Below are 16,527 nucleotides of genomic sequence, written 5' to 3'. Positions count from 1 at the left end.
TCAGGACAAATACCTCGTGTCATGCACAGTGGCAGAGGGGTCATGGTTTAGGCTTGTTTTGCAGCCACAGGACCTCAGCACATTGCAGTACACAAAACTTAAACCGGCTATTATAACTATTGTTATAATCATTTAACAAATTTCATATTCCTACAGTGATACACTGACTGCAACTGTTTTCTTACCCCTATTCATCATTCTAGGTACTCTGAACCAGAACAGTGAGTCACTTCCTAGACTTAAAAAAGGAATGGAAAAAAAACACATCAGACTCTTGATGACTCATGTGTTGCTTTGAGATGGACAAACAAAGGATGTATTAGTGAGGAGCTGGGCAGAATTCATGGGAAGCTGTGTCATGTGAGCTGAAGAGTCTGCAGCTTAAAAAAAATGCAAGTTTTCCTGGAATGAGTACTTTAAATGTTTTATAGATCTGACGTGAATATCATCCATGTTGTCTTACAAACAGTCCTTAGAGAATTCATTTAAAATGATAGACCAAGCATATTCAGTCCTCTACAGTCCTTTGCTCTGAGTGACTGCCTGATAATACGGTGCAAACATGGCGTTCCACATCTGTTTGAGCAGCTGCAGAAGTTTAGAAATCCACATGAACGCAGACGGGAGAGCTGCAGGTAAAAAAAGCACAACAGAAACGCATTTATAGTCACTTTTATTTTAACTTCTAAAAGATGATGATGTACCAGCAGAACTAAGGTTTCACCCAACCTGGATCCATCCGAAAAAAGAGCATGTAGAGGAGGATGGCAGTCAGAAAGATTCTCCGGAAAGGGAATGAGCCGGAGCCAATCATCAGGAGTTTTCGGTATAAAAACCTGATCACAGCCTCAAGTTTATGGACTAAAGTACCTGCAGAACAAAAGCAAAATCACAAACAGTTAACAGTTTCAGTCTTTTTTAGGCCGCTTGGTGTAATGCATCTCATAAGGGTTGAGGCTGAAGTGTCAGACCTTGGGATGAGACAGGATGTTCGGTGACGTCAGAGCTTCCACTCATCCTGGGATTTAGAGGAGGGTCTTGATTTTGTCGCTCTTTTTCTTCTATGATATCCAGCGCTGTCTGTCTGTGTTCTTCTGTGAAGGCGCTGCTAAAAACCTCGCCTGTGACCAGCTCCCGAGCCTCGTCTGCCTCTCCCAGCGGCACAAGGACATGCAGCAGGTACAGCTCTGCCACCGTCCCGAAGCTAGTTGCCCTGCTGTTGGATGGGTAGTGTAACCAGGCTCTGGTCACCTCCTGCATTACAGCAGGCTCACCCACCTTGGAGTAAAGAAGTATACTGCCAAAATGAGACACAAAATCACATTAGTTAGTATTTTACTGAAGTTTTTAAAGAAATAAAATCCTAAATAGTTAATGCAATACTTTTCTAAACCCCTTATGTTAAAGCTTAAAGTCTAGACATGAGTCAAATCTTGTTCATCTGACTTAAAATCCACTGTGGTGGTCAAGTATATCTTTCAATTCTTTGTAAAACACAGACAAACACATCACACCTTTTAGCAGAAATAAGTTATTTTGGGTGTCCTGCATTCTTGTCCTTCAATCTTTAATTCTGAGAATGATGGCACCACACATATCACCATCAGTCCCAGAAGTCAGAGGTTTAAGTAGGAAACATGGCGTTCCTAAGTATTGGCACAGTATCTGGGAAGCTTGGCTCCAAATTTATGGATATGAAGGCGTGATAAATGTCTGTTTCGTTACTAGAACAAGGCACTTTTATGTAGGATTTTTTTGAGTTTATCACCCATTTCCAGTCGTTGTCCAAATATTTCAAAAAGCCAACCGTTTTTCATTGGACCTACCCACTGACATAATAGATTTGGGATTATAGTCTCCAATTTTGCCTGCTGAAGAGCTTTGGAGGGCATACACTTTGGACTTCACAGACTTTATAGTTTTTCCTACAGATAAAGACCTCTTCCATAGCCATTCAGACCTCATCAAAGCAATTGAGTAATAAATAAAAGTTCATTTTTTTTCTTACACTTTGTACAATAGTGTGGGCTTTTACAAATGTGACCTCATTGGGTAAAAAAATATGGCTCATCAAGTCAAAACTTCTAGTTTTCTATTTATGGGACAGTCTGGGCAATGAGCTAGCAGAACTCGCTCTGTCATTTTACACATTTATTCATTTAAGCCTAAATAATTGTGATGACAGATGTCTTTTATTTACTACAACAACATTTCTTTATCACAAAAGGCTGAAGTCATTAATATAAGGTTTGATTATAATAGCACTCAGAATGAAGCAGAAAAACACAGCTCCTATAAGTGATTTCAAACAGCTATTCTTTTGAAATTCAGCATCTGAGAGACTTTATACTGTTTGAGTGAAACTGTGACTATGTACCCTCTTAATCTAAATTGAGATCAGTCAGTAAAAAACAGTGAATTGTTCATGTCTTTTAAAAGTTTTATTTTTAAACGTCGTTATTAGTAAGTTTGTCATATTTGAATATTTCTGTTATTTGTAATTACATTTTATTTTCATTTTTAATTCATGATTAATTATATAATTAATGACGGATCAAATGTGCTGATTGAAAAAACATGTCTTGGAGAATTTGCATATTTGAACTGTAATACGATTTGTATTTTATACTTTATTTCATATTGCGTCCACCTGCCCAAAGGCTGGGGATCAATAGATCAGTGTGTAATAATAATAATAATAACAATAAAACTCTTTCCTCACCACATCTGCATGATCTTCGCTGGTATTTTCTCCTGCTCATACTGTTGCAGAACCCAGCAGAGGACATCACGCCACTGATTGAGCTCAGCCAGAGCCTGAATCCCTAAGATGCAGAAACCAGCCTTGAGCTCTGCACATCTGCAGGAACAGATGTTTCTGTTATAACACAAAAATCCAAGCTTCCAGTTAAACATGTGCGTGAAGCTTCAGGACCCTCACCTGCTGTCCTCGGGCTCCAGGCCGGCGAGACTCTCCAGACCACTGAGACATGTGTCAAAAGCTGCTTGGAAGTCTCTGTGCACCATCATTTGTTCTGCAGCCGACTCCAGAGTGTTGAACATCTGGGTCACAGCAGCAGAGAGCGGAGGGCTGGCGGCCTGGAAGCTGTTCATGACTCCCGGATGAACTTAAAACAAACCCAACAAACACTCAAAGGGTTTAAAGCACTTTAGCTTGCAGCTAAGCACGAAATTCTCCACAACGGTTTGTTTACCTTCCGTTTAGCTTCCTGGTATTAGCCCACTGTCCAATCAGACGCCACAGTCTTCAGAATGTCCGAGGCAGCCAATCATATTGCAGCTCTTTCCAAAGCACGTGATACATTTTTTCCCAAGCTTCTAAACACGTGTGCGGAGTAGAAGAGTGTGTTGTTCACACAGTTTAAGCGTCAAAAAGCTCATCTGCTGCTTCTGTGAAAAGTAAGTCACACTTGTATGTTATATAGTGGATTAATGATCACACCTGTATGAGTTTAATGAGGGAAAGAGGCTATTTTTATGTGTTTTTAAGACTGGTGCCTCACTAGGAGTTGGGTAGCTAACTTGCTAGGCTTATTGTGACGGCCAGTATCGTGTAACTAAACGGAATTAACAGCATTTTACCATTTCTTGTTGGAGGGGGGTGGGTGATGATGATGATGATGATGTTGTTGTCAGTGCTGTAAATGTTCAACAGACCAAACGTTAAAGTTTATCACCGAAGCTGCTCATTCCCGTTTTATTGAGATTTAACAGCTCGGTGGATTCGCTAATCCTAACTTGCCTATAAAATCTTTAGGTTTACGTTATTAATCATGGAAGGAAAATTGTAGTACTGCACTTGTCGGCCACTTTGTAAGATACATCTGTTTACGATTCAGCCAATCACGCGGCAGCAACTTGGTGGATTTAGTGAAATGTGAAAGAAAGGTGATGTAGGCGAGTTTGAATACGGCATAGTTGTTGGTCTGAGTGTTTAAGAAGATGCTGATCTGCTGGGATTTATAATATTTTTAATATTAGTGTTGGGTACTAGAGACCAGCTCAATGTTTATAGAGTTGTAGAAGAAGACAGTCTGAATGCGTAATCAGTTTTATTTAGACTTCTCTCCCCCAGGTTTACTTAACTTTATTAGTTAGTTTGTAAAGATGTTGCAGTTTATTTTCATTCTGTTTTTTTTTTTTTTTTGTTAGTAGTATTACTTAAAAAATACGTTATAAATGGATTTTTTTATTCTACCTACCTACACAAATGCATGTCATATTTAAATAATATACATCGTCTTGAGGTTCTTAAAAGTAAATCATAAATTAATTAAAATCCAAACATCCTCCTGAATCCCGGGCTTCAGCTCAGGCAGTGTGGAAGAAATCGGCAGTCATTGGCGAGACATGTCGCCTCAGACCATCCATTTGTCTTCTCTTGTTTTCACTGTTGTGTGGTGTAAGGATACATGTGAAAGTCCTAAAAATTCGTGAACCCAAGTTTGCTTGACTGGTGATTTGTTAATGTCTTCGCAGCATCTTTAAAAATGGCAAAAAGCCTTCGGAGTAAATTTAAGCGAAAGATGCGGGCAGAGAAGAGGAAGAAGAACGCTCCAAAGGAGCTGAATCGTCTGAAACAAGCTCTGACCCTCGATAAGAAAGGAGAAGTCGCCATGACCGACATGCAGGAGATCGCCACAGTGGTGCCAGCTGAGAAGATAAAGAAGCAGGCCGACGTTAACATGGAGGAGGCAGAGCCTGATGGTAAGACAGTGAGCACCACAGTCAGCAGACTTTATAGTTTGTTTGGTTTTTTTTAATTACGAGGTGATGTCACACCTTTTTCTGTGTCACGTGTATCGTATCATGTGTGCGTGTCTGTGTGTCTGTGTTTCAGATGGCAAGATGGACATGGACAGCAAGCGCAACAAGAAAACTCTTCTGGATGAACATGGACAGTATCCGGCGTGGATGAGCCAGCGGCAGGCCAAGAAAATGAGGGGCAAACGATTGGGAAAGAAAGGTGGCAAGGGAAAGAAGAAGAAGAATGTTGCCTGGTAAACCACTAAACGGGAAGACCGTAATTCTAGCTTAAAGACTCTGGAAGCTGAAACACAGCATCCTTTCGTGATAATTGTTGTTTCTTAATTAAATTTCATTGTGTCTGGTGGATTTGAAGATTTCCGGGCTTTGCCACAGAGCCTGAGATCGTACAGAAGTTCACTGCAGAAACTGGTTTGTTCTCATGGAACAGCAAAACCCTCTCTGACTTGAGATCAGAGGACGGAAAACGTGTGTGTAGTGTGTCTGCAGAAATGTGAGTGGTGCACGTGTATTCTCTGCCGCAAGTTAAGTCTCTAAACTCCCATTAAAAAAATCTGTCCTATGATTTATTCTGTTCACTTGTTCTTTTCATTTTCTTGACATCGTGCAACTCTTGCCCACCTCCAGTGGCCCCTGAAGGTGTGTCAAAAAAACAGAATTATTAGTATTTTAATATGATTTATAATTTCAATTGTTGTCTGTCATAACTTTAATTCATTACGCACATTCTTTACAATTCCAGTACTGTGCAAAAGTGCATGGTGGATGCAGATGTGATGGTGCCTCTTTTATCGTGTACTTGTCCGGTTTCCTCTTTTTATGGACACACTGCATGCACAACATGCCGAGATATGCCGACAATCACCTCGTTGGTACAAAACTCCTATTTCAAGCCCTTCACCCTGTGTTATCTTTGCCGTTTTTCATACATTCAACTAAAGAAATGACAATAAATGATGTTTTTGGTGACAGACTAGTAAACACAACTTAAAATTAGTTCATTGCTAAGTTGTCTGTTATGTGTATACACATAAATCTTGAGTTGTGTGTGTGTGTGTGTGTGGGGGGTTACACTTGAATGATTCATAGGTCAGTGTTAAGTGTTTCAACAATCAAACAAACATTCCTCTAAATTGGTCGGGTACAATGACTGGGCTAAAACTGAGTTTAAAAAAAAGCAGCCAAAGTCCAAAACTATGAAGCAGGTCAAGAGCACTTTAAAAAATTACAAGAAGGTCCGGCTCGTACAATATATTGAAAAGAAAAACTTTAACATTTCTTAAAATGTGCATCATAGGCTATGTCTATCATCTGGTGATTTGTTTTTGCTACATCTGTGTAGCAGTGGATGCTATGGAGGTATATCATAAAAGGCCAGACCTGTGTCTCCCCAGTTATAGGTCTTAAATTAAAAAAATAAAATAAAGTGAACCAGGATCTTTCACCTGTCAGGTAATTGCCTGAACCGCTGCACAATAAAGTGACCTGTTTAATGCCGGTCCTTAGCCATAGTTAACGTGATACTGGCCTAATGTTTTTGTGAGGGTTTTCTACTTTTACCATTTGTTAGACTGCCAAATGTTATCAATGTTGGCTTCTTATAATTTAATTTTGTAAACACGGGTAGAATAATGAAACAGATGTTCTCCAGCCATTATGGTTTGTGGCTGTGCATAGAGAAGATGACTTGGCCTGCATAGCTTTGAAGCTACTGTTTCACAGTAAAATACATATTAAGTATTTTCTTTCCCACACTAGATAACTCTTCCCTTTTTTGTAATACTAACACAAACATGGTGTTATACCAATGAACATGCATTGTTTAAGTGCGCAAGAAATCGCGCCTGCTGCAGAGTCGTTACATGTTTAAGGATTAATCATCACCTCGCTCATCACTGTGTCCAAACACCAAGATGGCGATGGCTAAAATGATCAGCTGGTGCTCCACATAAGTGTTTTCAGGTCACTGTAACCGCATCAGAGGAAAGACAAAGCACAGGTTACCAGGAAGCTTTTATTAGAATAGCAGAGCCATTTCTGGTCATAACTGTGATTACATTGGTAAAATAAAAATCCAGTGAAAGAAATGAAGAATAAGGTCCTATACCATCAGTTCCTTGCAGAGGTGTACACGTTTGCTCCTGATCAGGTTTGGCCTGATGCTTTTTCAGTCGGCACATTCAAAGCGAAATATTACACAAATCAACTGATTTTAAAAATTTGCTCTGATTTGATTGTTAAATACAAATTCCTCCTCCTGTTCAACAATATTGAAGTTTGTTTAAGTGAAGCTTGTGCAAAAATAGACTTTGGGAGCGTGTTGCTCACTCGATCAGCTGAACGTAAGCGGCCGGGAACAGACCGGTACGTCCGTGACACTGTCCCTTCCACCAGCCCTCGTCAATCATCTCTATGTTGTAGATTATGTCGTCTGGATTGAAGGAGATCTCGTCATCGGCCTCTGCGTGAAAAAAGAAAAGCAAAGGATTTATGCTCACATTAAAAGGAAAAATAAATACAAACAAAAGCACTTGTGTCACAGCGCCAAAGGAACACCTGTGCTCAGGATCCCCTTTCAGTATGTAAACAAGGCAAACCAAAGTAGCCCAGATCAGCTATTCCACAATGAAACAGAACATCTGAAACAGAAAATGGAGAGTCTTACCTCCAATATAGTCATAAATCGCTATTGCCTTCTGGCCACATGTCAGGTCTTCATAGTCGTTCTCGTCAGCTGGGAGATAAAATATGCGAGATTAATGATCAGTAGCCACGAAAGGGGTCCTGATTAACTCACGGCTTTGCTTAGAGGCAGACCTTTACGCTGAGGAGGAGGAGGTGGGGGATGACCGATGTCTTCATACTCTCCATCATCATCATCCACATCTATTGACCTTTCAGGCAGAGGAGGGGCGCCCGGTTCCTCAAAATCGTCCAAGCGTGGTGGCAAGGCCGGGGGCTCCTCGTATTCTGGTTCCTCCTGAAAAGTGAAGTTAGATGATTTGTAGTTAAGCATCACAGGTGAGGATCATTAGAAAGGAACCCGTTTCAGAGACTTAGGTTAGTTGCTGAGTTTTGGAGATACCAGCTGTGAAGATGTCTCTCTTCTTACAGCATTTTGCACCACATGGTTTTGTCTTTTTTGTTAAAAAAAAACTAATAGCCTCAAAGTCTGCTGTAAACATTTTCACATGGGACCTATTTTCTTTCTGCTTTTCCACATCCACAAACCAAAAACATTCTGCAGAATTATGTTACTACTGACCTGTGAATTGTCCAAGGATAAAAAAAGCACCCAACTCACCAATTAGGTGTCTACACGTAAAAGACAACTTAAGAAAGAACCGGTTTTAAATGGTGACTTTGCCTAAAAACACATTTGTCACAAAAACACATAATTTGTCTCCATTTCTTTAATGAATTTATGAAAAATTCCAACGATACGACAGTCTGACAGTCTGACAGACTTGAATAGTATCTTTGTACCAATAAGGTTGATTCCCAAAGAGCTGTTAGCTAAAAACACAGAATATCTTGATAGTATGGTGTGCAGTATATGTATGTGATAGTATGTGTCCTTACAAATTTGAGGAAACTGGAAATGTGGAGGGCAAAAGAAAAGAAGTGGCAGATCTAAACAACTATCTACAGCAGATGAACAGTATCTGAAATACCTGCATACCTGAATAAATCACAATGCACACAACCAAACACTATCAGTCATGGATTGGCATACATGCCAACCCCCCTGATTTTTCCAGGAGGATCCCGAATTTCAGTGCCCCTCCCGAAAATCTCCCGGAGCCACCATTCTCCCGAATTTCTCCCGATTTTCCATCCGGACAACAAAATTGAAAAACCATATCCCAGACTGGCCCAGCCAATGCCAGTTTCCAACAATGGCTACTACTACTGCAGCCACTTAGTTTTAATATTACTCTTATTAATCTTTCTGGGTCGCAAAATAAACTTTTAACATATTTTCAGGCGAGAATGTAGCTGTGTAAACTTCAAATATCTGAGCCGGCGAGAACAACAAACTCCCGGCATATCGTTTTCAAACCCCCGCGGCCTTTTGCTACTCAGGTTAAACATGATATATAAGTCACTTAGATAACTTAAACATTGTGTGGCCTTTTTCAGTGATTTATTTGTTCGTGAGTAAATGGGTTTGGCTGAGATTAAAGTTATTAGATTAGATTAGATTAAATAAAACTTTATTAATCCCTCGGGAGGGTTCCTCCGGGGTTTTCACACAGCTGAATAAATGTCAAACAGAAAAGTGATTAAACAGAAATGTGAGATGGTAGAGAATTTACGCCAGCGTCTGGTTATATTTTAGACAGCAAGGAGCAGACGGCAGAGTTTCACTGCACCGAGAGAGCTCGTGACGTAATTCTGAAGGCTAGACCTTCACCATCGCTCATTTCCGGTTGCCCGGCACCTGAGGACCACGAAGCCCGGGTCCTCAGGTGGATGCAGCCTCTGAATTTGGACACCCCTGCTGTTATAATAACGGTGACATTTAACTTATTTTATCCGATAAATAAACATAGTAAAATTCAAGTTTTTTGCATATATAGGTATATGTATACCTATATATACAAAAACATATAAATATATATAAATATGTGCATGCTGGAGGAAAGATGGGTGAATATGAGTCCCATGTTTTAAACACGAGTTGTTATTTGGTACATCTGATTTTTCATATGTGTTTCTCACCACCGGCTCCGGCTCCAGCTCTGGCTCTGGCTCCAGCTCCGGCTCCGGCTCTTTCTGAATCTCTGGAGTGCGACGGTGGATTTCTGGTGTTGGCATATCGTCCTCTGGATCAACATGATGACCTGGTGGTACTTGAGATTCCTCCTCTCTTCTTCTTTCTTCCTCCTAAAAGAAAGAACATCAATCACGTGAGCTGAAAACAGCTCACCTTGTAGCTCTTTACATTTTTGCAGCGCAGCGTACCTGCTGCTGTCTGCGTTTGGCCTCCTCTCGCTCTCGGCTCTCTCTGGCTTGCCTCCTCGCTCTCTCTTCTTCTGCTTTCTTCCTGTTCTCCTCATCAGAAGCCTTGGCCATATTCTCAAAGCGTGCTTTCAGTTTCCCTGCACCTGCACTCGCTGCATAATAAAATCCAAAGTGAATATGAATGCAGTGCATCATGGAAACCATTGAACAGTTGTGGATTTAATTGCTTGCCAGACAGATGGCAGAGTGTGAGTGATTATGTTGGAGAAACAAATGAACTTACAAGCCTCTACTGGCTGTGTCTTTTTATATGCAGAGGTCGGGGAGTCCATGTCTGTGAAGCCTGCTGCACTCTAGAGGTTAATAATAGAAAGAAAGAATTATTTTTCAGAAGTTTGAATTGTCACTACAGATATCATGTTTCAATAATGACGGTTACAGCTGCAAGAATACTCAAGCAGGCGATTAACTGACTGGCAGGAAATAAATCAAAATTAAAAATTAAAAGCTGGAGGTTTGACAATCTGCTGCTTGTCTGTTCCTGTCAGGTCAGGATGATGTACAGGCTATGAAACAGCCTTATTTCAGCTGATGATGTGGGCACATCTGGGCCAATCTGTTACTGGGGACCTCTGATACTCGGGCTAAACCACAAAATAAGTGGAGCTAAAAATGTGATCAAAGTCCCAAGAAGCAAGATGTTTGATGGTTTTTTGTTTTTTTTTAATGCTTTTGCTTAAGATTAAAAATCTTTTTTTGCAGAAGTTCCTTGGCTAAGAATCAACAGTGGTTACACAGCAACAACATATACAAAAAAATTATACAATAAAGCATCGGTAACTGTCAGTGTCGCCTCAGGCCAGATGGGGGTGTAGTAAGGTTCAGGCCCACTCACTTAAATCTTTTAACAAGTTGTGCCAAAGGTTCTACAGTGACTTTGAACATGACAAGACATCAGTTCAGTTGCGTCTAAGTACAAGTTATTTAGATATGTCACCACTTTGCAAAGGTCTGGAAGAAGACCCAAACAGTCACCATCTCAATATGAAACAGGCTGGGCTGTAAAGACAAGGGCGGATCTACAGGGGGGCAAAGGGGGCAACTGGCCCAACTACATATAAGGTATTTTTACATACTTCACTGAAGAGGTATGTGCCACCCTAGACCTCTTGCCCTTCCTTTGCCCCCCATGTAAAATTTTCTAGATCCACCACTGTGTGAATACAATAACATCCTTTACCTTTTTGACAGTAAGTCAAATCAGTGAGTAAGATGGGAACAGACCAGCATTGGTCTCATAAATAAGAATGTTTATTCTGGTTATACAGAACAAGCAGACTATTCAGGCTAAGAATAAGATGTACAGTGGTGGAGAATGGCTTTAAGGTTTTAGGTAGGTATTAAAACATTTTTAAGTTCATTTTATGAAAATGAAAACAGAAATAATCGATGTTAATTCCAACATTTAGCATGTGTGCCTCACTTTTTCCAAAGTATTAATTATTCCCCAGATGTTATGGCTACTTTCCATTTTATTCCAGATTAAACAATGAATCCAAAGACAATAATACAGAATTTCATCCTTGATGCTGACCTTATCCATGCGGTCTGCCTGTACGCCATACCGGCCACCGAAACCTGCTGAATAATCTGAACACAGAAGCACTTCATCAGTGTGATGAATACAGGAAGTCTGTTCCTGTAAATAACACATCCGTGGCTCTCTCCTCTAACCTTTTTGTGACTGATGTTTCTCCGTCTCAGCTTTGTAATCGTACCCCAACGCAGCTTTGTCGACTTTCTCCTTCTCAACACCAAATTTTCCTCCAAATCCCTTTGAGTAATCTGCACAGAATAAAGCAATCAAGTGTCATGAAAAAAACGGTGGCCGAACCTGCAAAAGCTGCAATTTTAACTCACCTTTCTGCGACTGATGCTTCTCTGTTTCTCCTTTATAGTCATACCCCACGGCAGCTTTGTCTACCTTCTCCTTCTCCACCCCGTATTTCCCTCCAAATCCCTTAGCGTAGTCTGGTGAACATAAATTTCAAATGCATAAAAAAGCAAATATAAAGCACATAATATAAAAAGAGACAGTTGCTACAACCTGAACTCACCTTTCTGAGACTGATGCTTCTCAGTCTGACTCTTGTAGTCGTACCCCAAAGCCGCCTTGTCCACTTTGTCTTTCTCGACACCGTACTTTCCTCCAAATCCCTTTGAGTAATCTAAAGCAGTGAGTTATAAGAATGTAAGATTTAGACAAACTTCTGATAGGAGAATAGTGAATGACAGATGTAGGACAGTGGACGTACCTTTCTGAGATCCATGCTGTTGCACTTCTCCTTTGTATTCAAAGCCGACGGCAGACTGCACAAAGATTGAAATCATAATAAAGATTAAGCATCGTATGTGTGGAACTTTTCTTACTGAAGAAACATCAGCTGTGGAACAGGCTCCCAGTGTGGATTAAGGAGACAGACACTCTCTCTACTTTTAAGATTGGGGTTCAAACTTTTCTTTTTGACAAAGCTAATAAATAGAGCTGGATCAGGTGACACTGAAGCCTCACCCACAGATGCTGTAAAGCTGGGGATGCTACAGGACTTCCCATGATGAACTGAGCTCTTCTTTTCCACTACCGATGCATTTATATGTCACTACTCCATGTCCTCTCCTCTCCTTCCCCTCACACCCCAACAACAGATGGCTGCCCCTCACTGAACCTGCCTCTGCTGGAGCTCTCTTCCCATAAAAACTGAGTCTCATTTCTCTATTTGTCATAAAAACAGGCTATCATTGATCCCTTTCCCTTTCCTTTAAAGTCAGCTTCTGATTGGCTAACTTTGACCATGTTTAAAAGGAGTATCCACCAGTATATGTAGGTATAATAGAAACAATGGAAAGTATAATAGATCCCAGTTTTAACTGTACCGTTCACAGCAGATGGCCGCCCCTCCATGAGCCAGTCTCTACTGGAGGTTTGTTCCAATTAAAAGGGAGTTCTTCCTTCCCACTGTCACCAAAGCACGTGCTCACAGTGGGTCATATGAATGTAGTGATTTTCTTTTTTTTCTTTGTATTATTGTAATGTCTTTACCTTATAATTAAAGCCCTTTAGGGCAACTGTTGTTGTGATTTGGCGCTATATAAATAAAATTGAATTGAATGAATCCTGTTGTTTGATGGCATAGAGCAGCAGACAGAAACACAGCAGAGACGGAGACCTCATCATGTCATTTAAATCACATCTGAGTTACAGAATATCAAAGAAAAGATGTTAATGTGGGTGCAGTGTGCTCCCTTTTACTTATTGTTGCCTATTGTGAAAGAGTCTGCTTGTCTTCTCACCTTGTCCACGCGGTCCTTCTGAACACCATATTTCCCTCCGAACCCTTTCGCTGCATCTTTCTGGGAAGAGTGCTTCTCCACCTCTGCTACATAGTCGCTACCCAGAGCCACCTGGACAGCAGAGACACATCCGTTCAAACAAAAAGGACACCGTTTAAAGAAATGGTGGGCACAGAGTCGAGGGTAAAAAGGAGTCGCAGTAAATGATAGAAGCATATCACCATAATTCCGATTTCAATGAGAAAAACGTGTTAACCTTGTCCATTCGATCCGTCTCCACTCCAAACTTCCCTCCATATCCGTACGATGCTTTGGGAATGTTCTCCTTCTGCTTCACTTTCTCATGCTCCTCAGTGACCTTGTTTCTGAGCTCTGCAACACTGCAGGGGCCAAAACACATGAATAGTGAAACAGACGGAGTTCATGCTATTGCGAACTCAATCACTAACACTCATACACTCATCATGGTAATTTTAAACTGTTAGTATAGTAGTTGTTCCTCTGCTGCTTACTCTTAATCTGTTCCAATATTAAAATCTCTTACGAGTCACAAATTCAAGGTCACAAATGCTCAGAAGCTCTGAGTACACGGATACTGCTAATGGGCGGGTTTTCCCAATAGGGTGGGTCATGTGTCTGTCTAACTAACCACAACACTCTCTTAGAAGATTAATTAAGTTTTCTGCTTGATGAGGATCCACAGCAACTTTGAAGGTTACCAAATATTCATTAATGAGTGAATTATTGACCCTGAATAAGCCACAATTGATACAAAATCTGTCCCACCCGGTCAGCAGAGGTTTAAATATCACTGTCAAAGAGTTGTCAACATCACCATCATCATACATTATCCATATTAGGAAAGACTCGCGGCCTGACAGCTTACGCTGTGCTCTCACTTCCTCTTCCTGTTGCTGCACAGCACCCACTGTGTCCTGAACTCATCTACGTGCACTATAAAAATAATATTTCCAGGAACAGGCTGCACGTCTTTTCACCTGATGTGTTCTTTACGTCCTGAGCCCTCGATGGTTTTGGCCCCCCACCTCTGCTCCTGCTCTGACACGTCATTCTAAAAAACACACACACACATAAACACAAAATCAGAAATGATTGACACAGAGGTGTCTACCCAACCCTCCCTACAGTGACGCTCACTCCAGGAAGTACACAGTACCTCAAAGTCAGGGTCCGTCTCCCAGTCATCCCCCTCTCCAGCCACCTTCATGCTCACATTGTGGCCCACCACTGACTTCCACATCTGGGGGTGGGAGATTAAAACACAGTGAGCCACAAAGGACAGATGCAATAAAGATCAACGACCCCTTCGTGCATTAAAATGATTATTCTCTGTTTAGGTGATCACTAAAAATAAACTAACGCACAACCACAAGCTCTGACCAAACTCTGCTCAAGTCTCAAAAAGGAAGTTATTCTGAACGTGATGGTTCATTTCCCCAAAAAGAACATACACTTTTCTTATAAAACATGTAACTAAAACACTGAAAAAGCTGCATTATAATATATTATTTAAGAACATTATGCACTGCATATGTTAAAATCATCTTTAATAAGGTGGAAATGAGAGATTTTATGTCGTGAGGGAAGCAGATAATCTAATAAAAATGAAGTCTTTTTCAGTAGCTGGCTACAATTTATCTTTAATTATATTTTTATGCCACTTTTATTGCCATAAATGGTAATTCTAGGCTAGTAATGACAGTCTCAGTAATGCTGGGCTTGTTATTTTTAATATTGGACACACAGTTCAGGTAAACACTGAGTTAAAAGCAGAAAATAGGTTATTCCCGTATTATTTAATCACTTTTATGTCATTCAAATGCTTCGCATCTGAAAACATGAGGCTGTTAAGTCACATTTGTCGCTACTAACGTTTCACTGTGCAGCACTTTAAACTGCGACTGCTTACATCTACTTCCTTAATTTAACGGAAATATTAACAGAGGAAAGTTAGACGCTGGCTTGTTAGTGGCTTCACTTTGAATACAAATATAAGATCTTTACCTTTCAGTTGTTGCGCAGTTTGCCCGTGTTTAGATGAATAATGTGCAACAGTAAGCGGTCCTGCGGGGTCTTTGCACGAGTCGCCGCACTCTAACGGGCGAGGAGTGAACGCGGATCTAGCACACGTGAGCGCGCTTTGGTGAAAATACCTGCACAAGTGTCGCCCCTGTCTGCCCTGGGGATTTAAGAGTTCATACCTGACAGCAGCGTGGCCGTTTTCTTTTATTTTTCATATATAAGCGTTTAAATTAATTGTAGGGATTTAAAAATATATATAGATAGTGAAGTGCTGCATTCAAGTACCGTCCGAAATCAAAGAAAGTCCACCAGACATGCGCTCTTAAACAGTTTCAGGTCATAAAAATCTCCTCTTATGTTTTCCAAGCTATAGCAGTTTAAGACCGATTTAAGTAGACTGATTACAGACCAGCTGCTGTGGTGCAGTTGCAACATTTGGGGGCTTACACAACTTAAAACAGCTGGGAAAAATGATAATGAGCACTCACTTTTGGAGTCTGTCTATGCCTCAATAATAAAAATGGGGTTGGTTAAAAGCGTTTGCAGTTTCTGCTTGTCAAAACCAATCTCAGAGGGCCACTGGTGCGAAATGGGAGGGTAGGTCCTAAAGTATTCGGGAAAAATAATCAATCCCGTTACCAAAAAGCAAGCAATGCATCCTGGTGCACCTCCCTATATAACGTCAGCAAACGAAAACGCTCCTACATAGTAAAAGTAATAAAACCAGTTTTAAAGTGAGTCAAACACCTAAAATAAACTAAATCTACAAAAACAATGTCAAGAAACAAAAGCTGTGACCTTATTTGCAAGATTTCTAAGTGTCATTGTGCAGATGTGAGCGTGAACGGCGCATTAAGACTGGGCTGTATTCTCGTGTAATACCACCGAGAACCACAAGATGGTGCAGTGAGTCAGTGTAACAGGAGGTATGCCACCATCATTCAAGCTCATCTTAGCTCACAGGTGTCGAATTACAGGCCTCAATGGTCGCTGTCCTGCTTGTTTTCCAACTAACCTGCCCTTGTAGCTTCTTATTGGCAAAGCACACCTGATCCAGGTAATCGGCAGCAGGTAGAGCAGGGATATCTCAAAAACAAACAGGATGCTGGCCCTTGAGGACTAGGGTTCAACATGTTTACAGATTGTCACAAAGCTCAAATCATCTCACACTTTGTTTTTGAACACTGACAGGGAATTCCCGCTACTCAAATGGTCTCCACAGTCACCAGATCTAGAACCAAGAGAAACTTTGGGATGTCTATAATGGATGTACAGCGGACAATTCTGCAGAAACTGTGTCAGTCATGTTTATGTGGACCAAAATCTTTGAGAAATGTTTTCAGCACTTTGTTTAATCTGTGAAATTAATAATTAGGT

General features: G+C 40.7%; 3 protein-coding genes across 4 annotated transcripts; 1 reads left to right on the top strand and 2 right to left on the bottom strand.

Moving 5' to 3' along the window:
• Nucleotides 1-516: 516 nt before the first annotated feature.
• Nucleotides 517-3,207, bottom strand: pex26 (peroxisomal biogenesis factor 26). The gene is made up of 5 exons (XM_085376361.1): nucleotides 2,942-3,207; nucleotides 2,723-2,860; nucleotides 972-1,297; nucleotides 730-870; nucleotides 517-629 (listed from the first exon to the last, which is right to left on the bottom strand). The coding sequence occupies exons 1-5, from the start codon at nucleotides 3,112-3,114 to the stop codon at nucleotides 517-519; spliced, it is 891 nt and encodes a 296-aa protein (XP_085232487.1). The 5' UTR covers nucleotides 3,115-3,207.
• Nucleotides 3,208-3,335: 128 nt separating this feature from the next.
• On the top strand, nucleotides 3,336-5,371 carry llph (LLP homolog, long-term synaptic facilitation factor). Its single transcript, XM_085376158.1, has 3 exons — nucleotides 3,336-3,420; nucleotides 4,501-4,728; nucleotides 4,862-5,371. Exons 2-3 carry the CDS (start codon nucleotides 4,512-4,514, stop codon nucleotides 5,023-5,025), a joined length of 381 nt encoding a protein of 126 aa, XP_085232284.1. The 5' UTR covers nucleotides 3,336-3,420; nucleotides 4,501-4,511; the 3' UTR covers nucleotides 5,026-5,371.
• Nucleotides 5,372-6,853: 1,482 nt separating this feature from the next.
• On the bottom strand, nucleotides 6,854-14,368 carry hcls1 (hematopoietic cell-specific Lyn substrate 1). Of its 2 annotated transcripts, none has more exons than XM_085375924.1 (15): nucleotides 14,285-14,368; nucleotides 14,106-14,179; nucleotides 13,364-13,487; nucleotides 13,108-13,218; nucleotides 12,072-12,126; nucleotides 11,874-11,984; nucleotides 11,677-11,787; nucleotides 11,491-11,601; nucleotides 11,351-11,406; nucleotides 10,040-10,109; nucleotides 9,748-9,908; nucleotides 9,514-9,675; nucleotides 7,606-7,768; nucleotides 7,454-7,522; nucleotides 6,854-7,249 (listed from the first exon to the last, which is right to left on the bottom strand). In XM_085375924.1, the coding sequence occupies exons 1-15, from the start codon at nucleotides 14,366-14,368 to the stop codon at nucleotides 7,113-7,115; spliced, it is 1,599 nt and encodes a 532-aa protein (XP_085232050.1). In that variant the 3' UTR covers nucleotides 6,854-7,112. The 2 variants fall into 2 exon arrangements, with proteins under 2 accessions (XP_085232050.1, XP_085232049.1); XM_085375923.1 differs by having other exon boundaries at nucleotides 9,514-9,678; nucleotides 9,757-9,908.
• Nucleotides 14,369-16,527: the final 2,159 nt, after the last annotated feature.

This window comes from Diplotaxodon limnothrissa, linkage group LG17 (genome assembly GCF_057381915.1).
Source record: "Diplotaxodon limnothrissa isolate DT_005_m linkage group LG17, D_limnothrissa_male_GT1.1, whole genome shotgun sequence".
In the NCBI taxonomy this organism is placed as follows: Eukaryota; Metazoa; Chordata; class Actinopteri; order Cichliformes; family Cichlidae; genus Diplotaxodon; species Diplotaxodon limnothrissa.
Note: the sequence above shows the minus strand (reverse complement) of the source record. Positions and strands in the feature narration are given on the sequence as shown.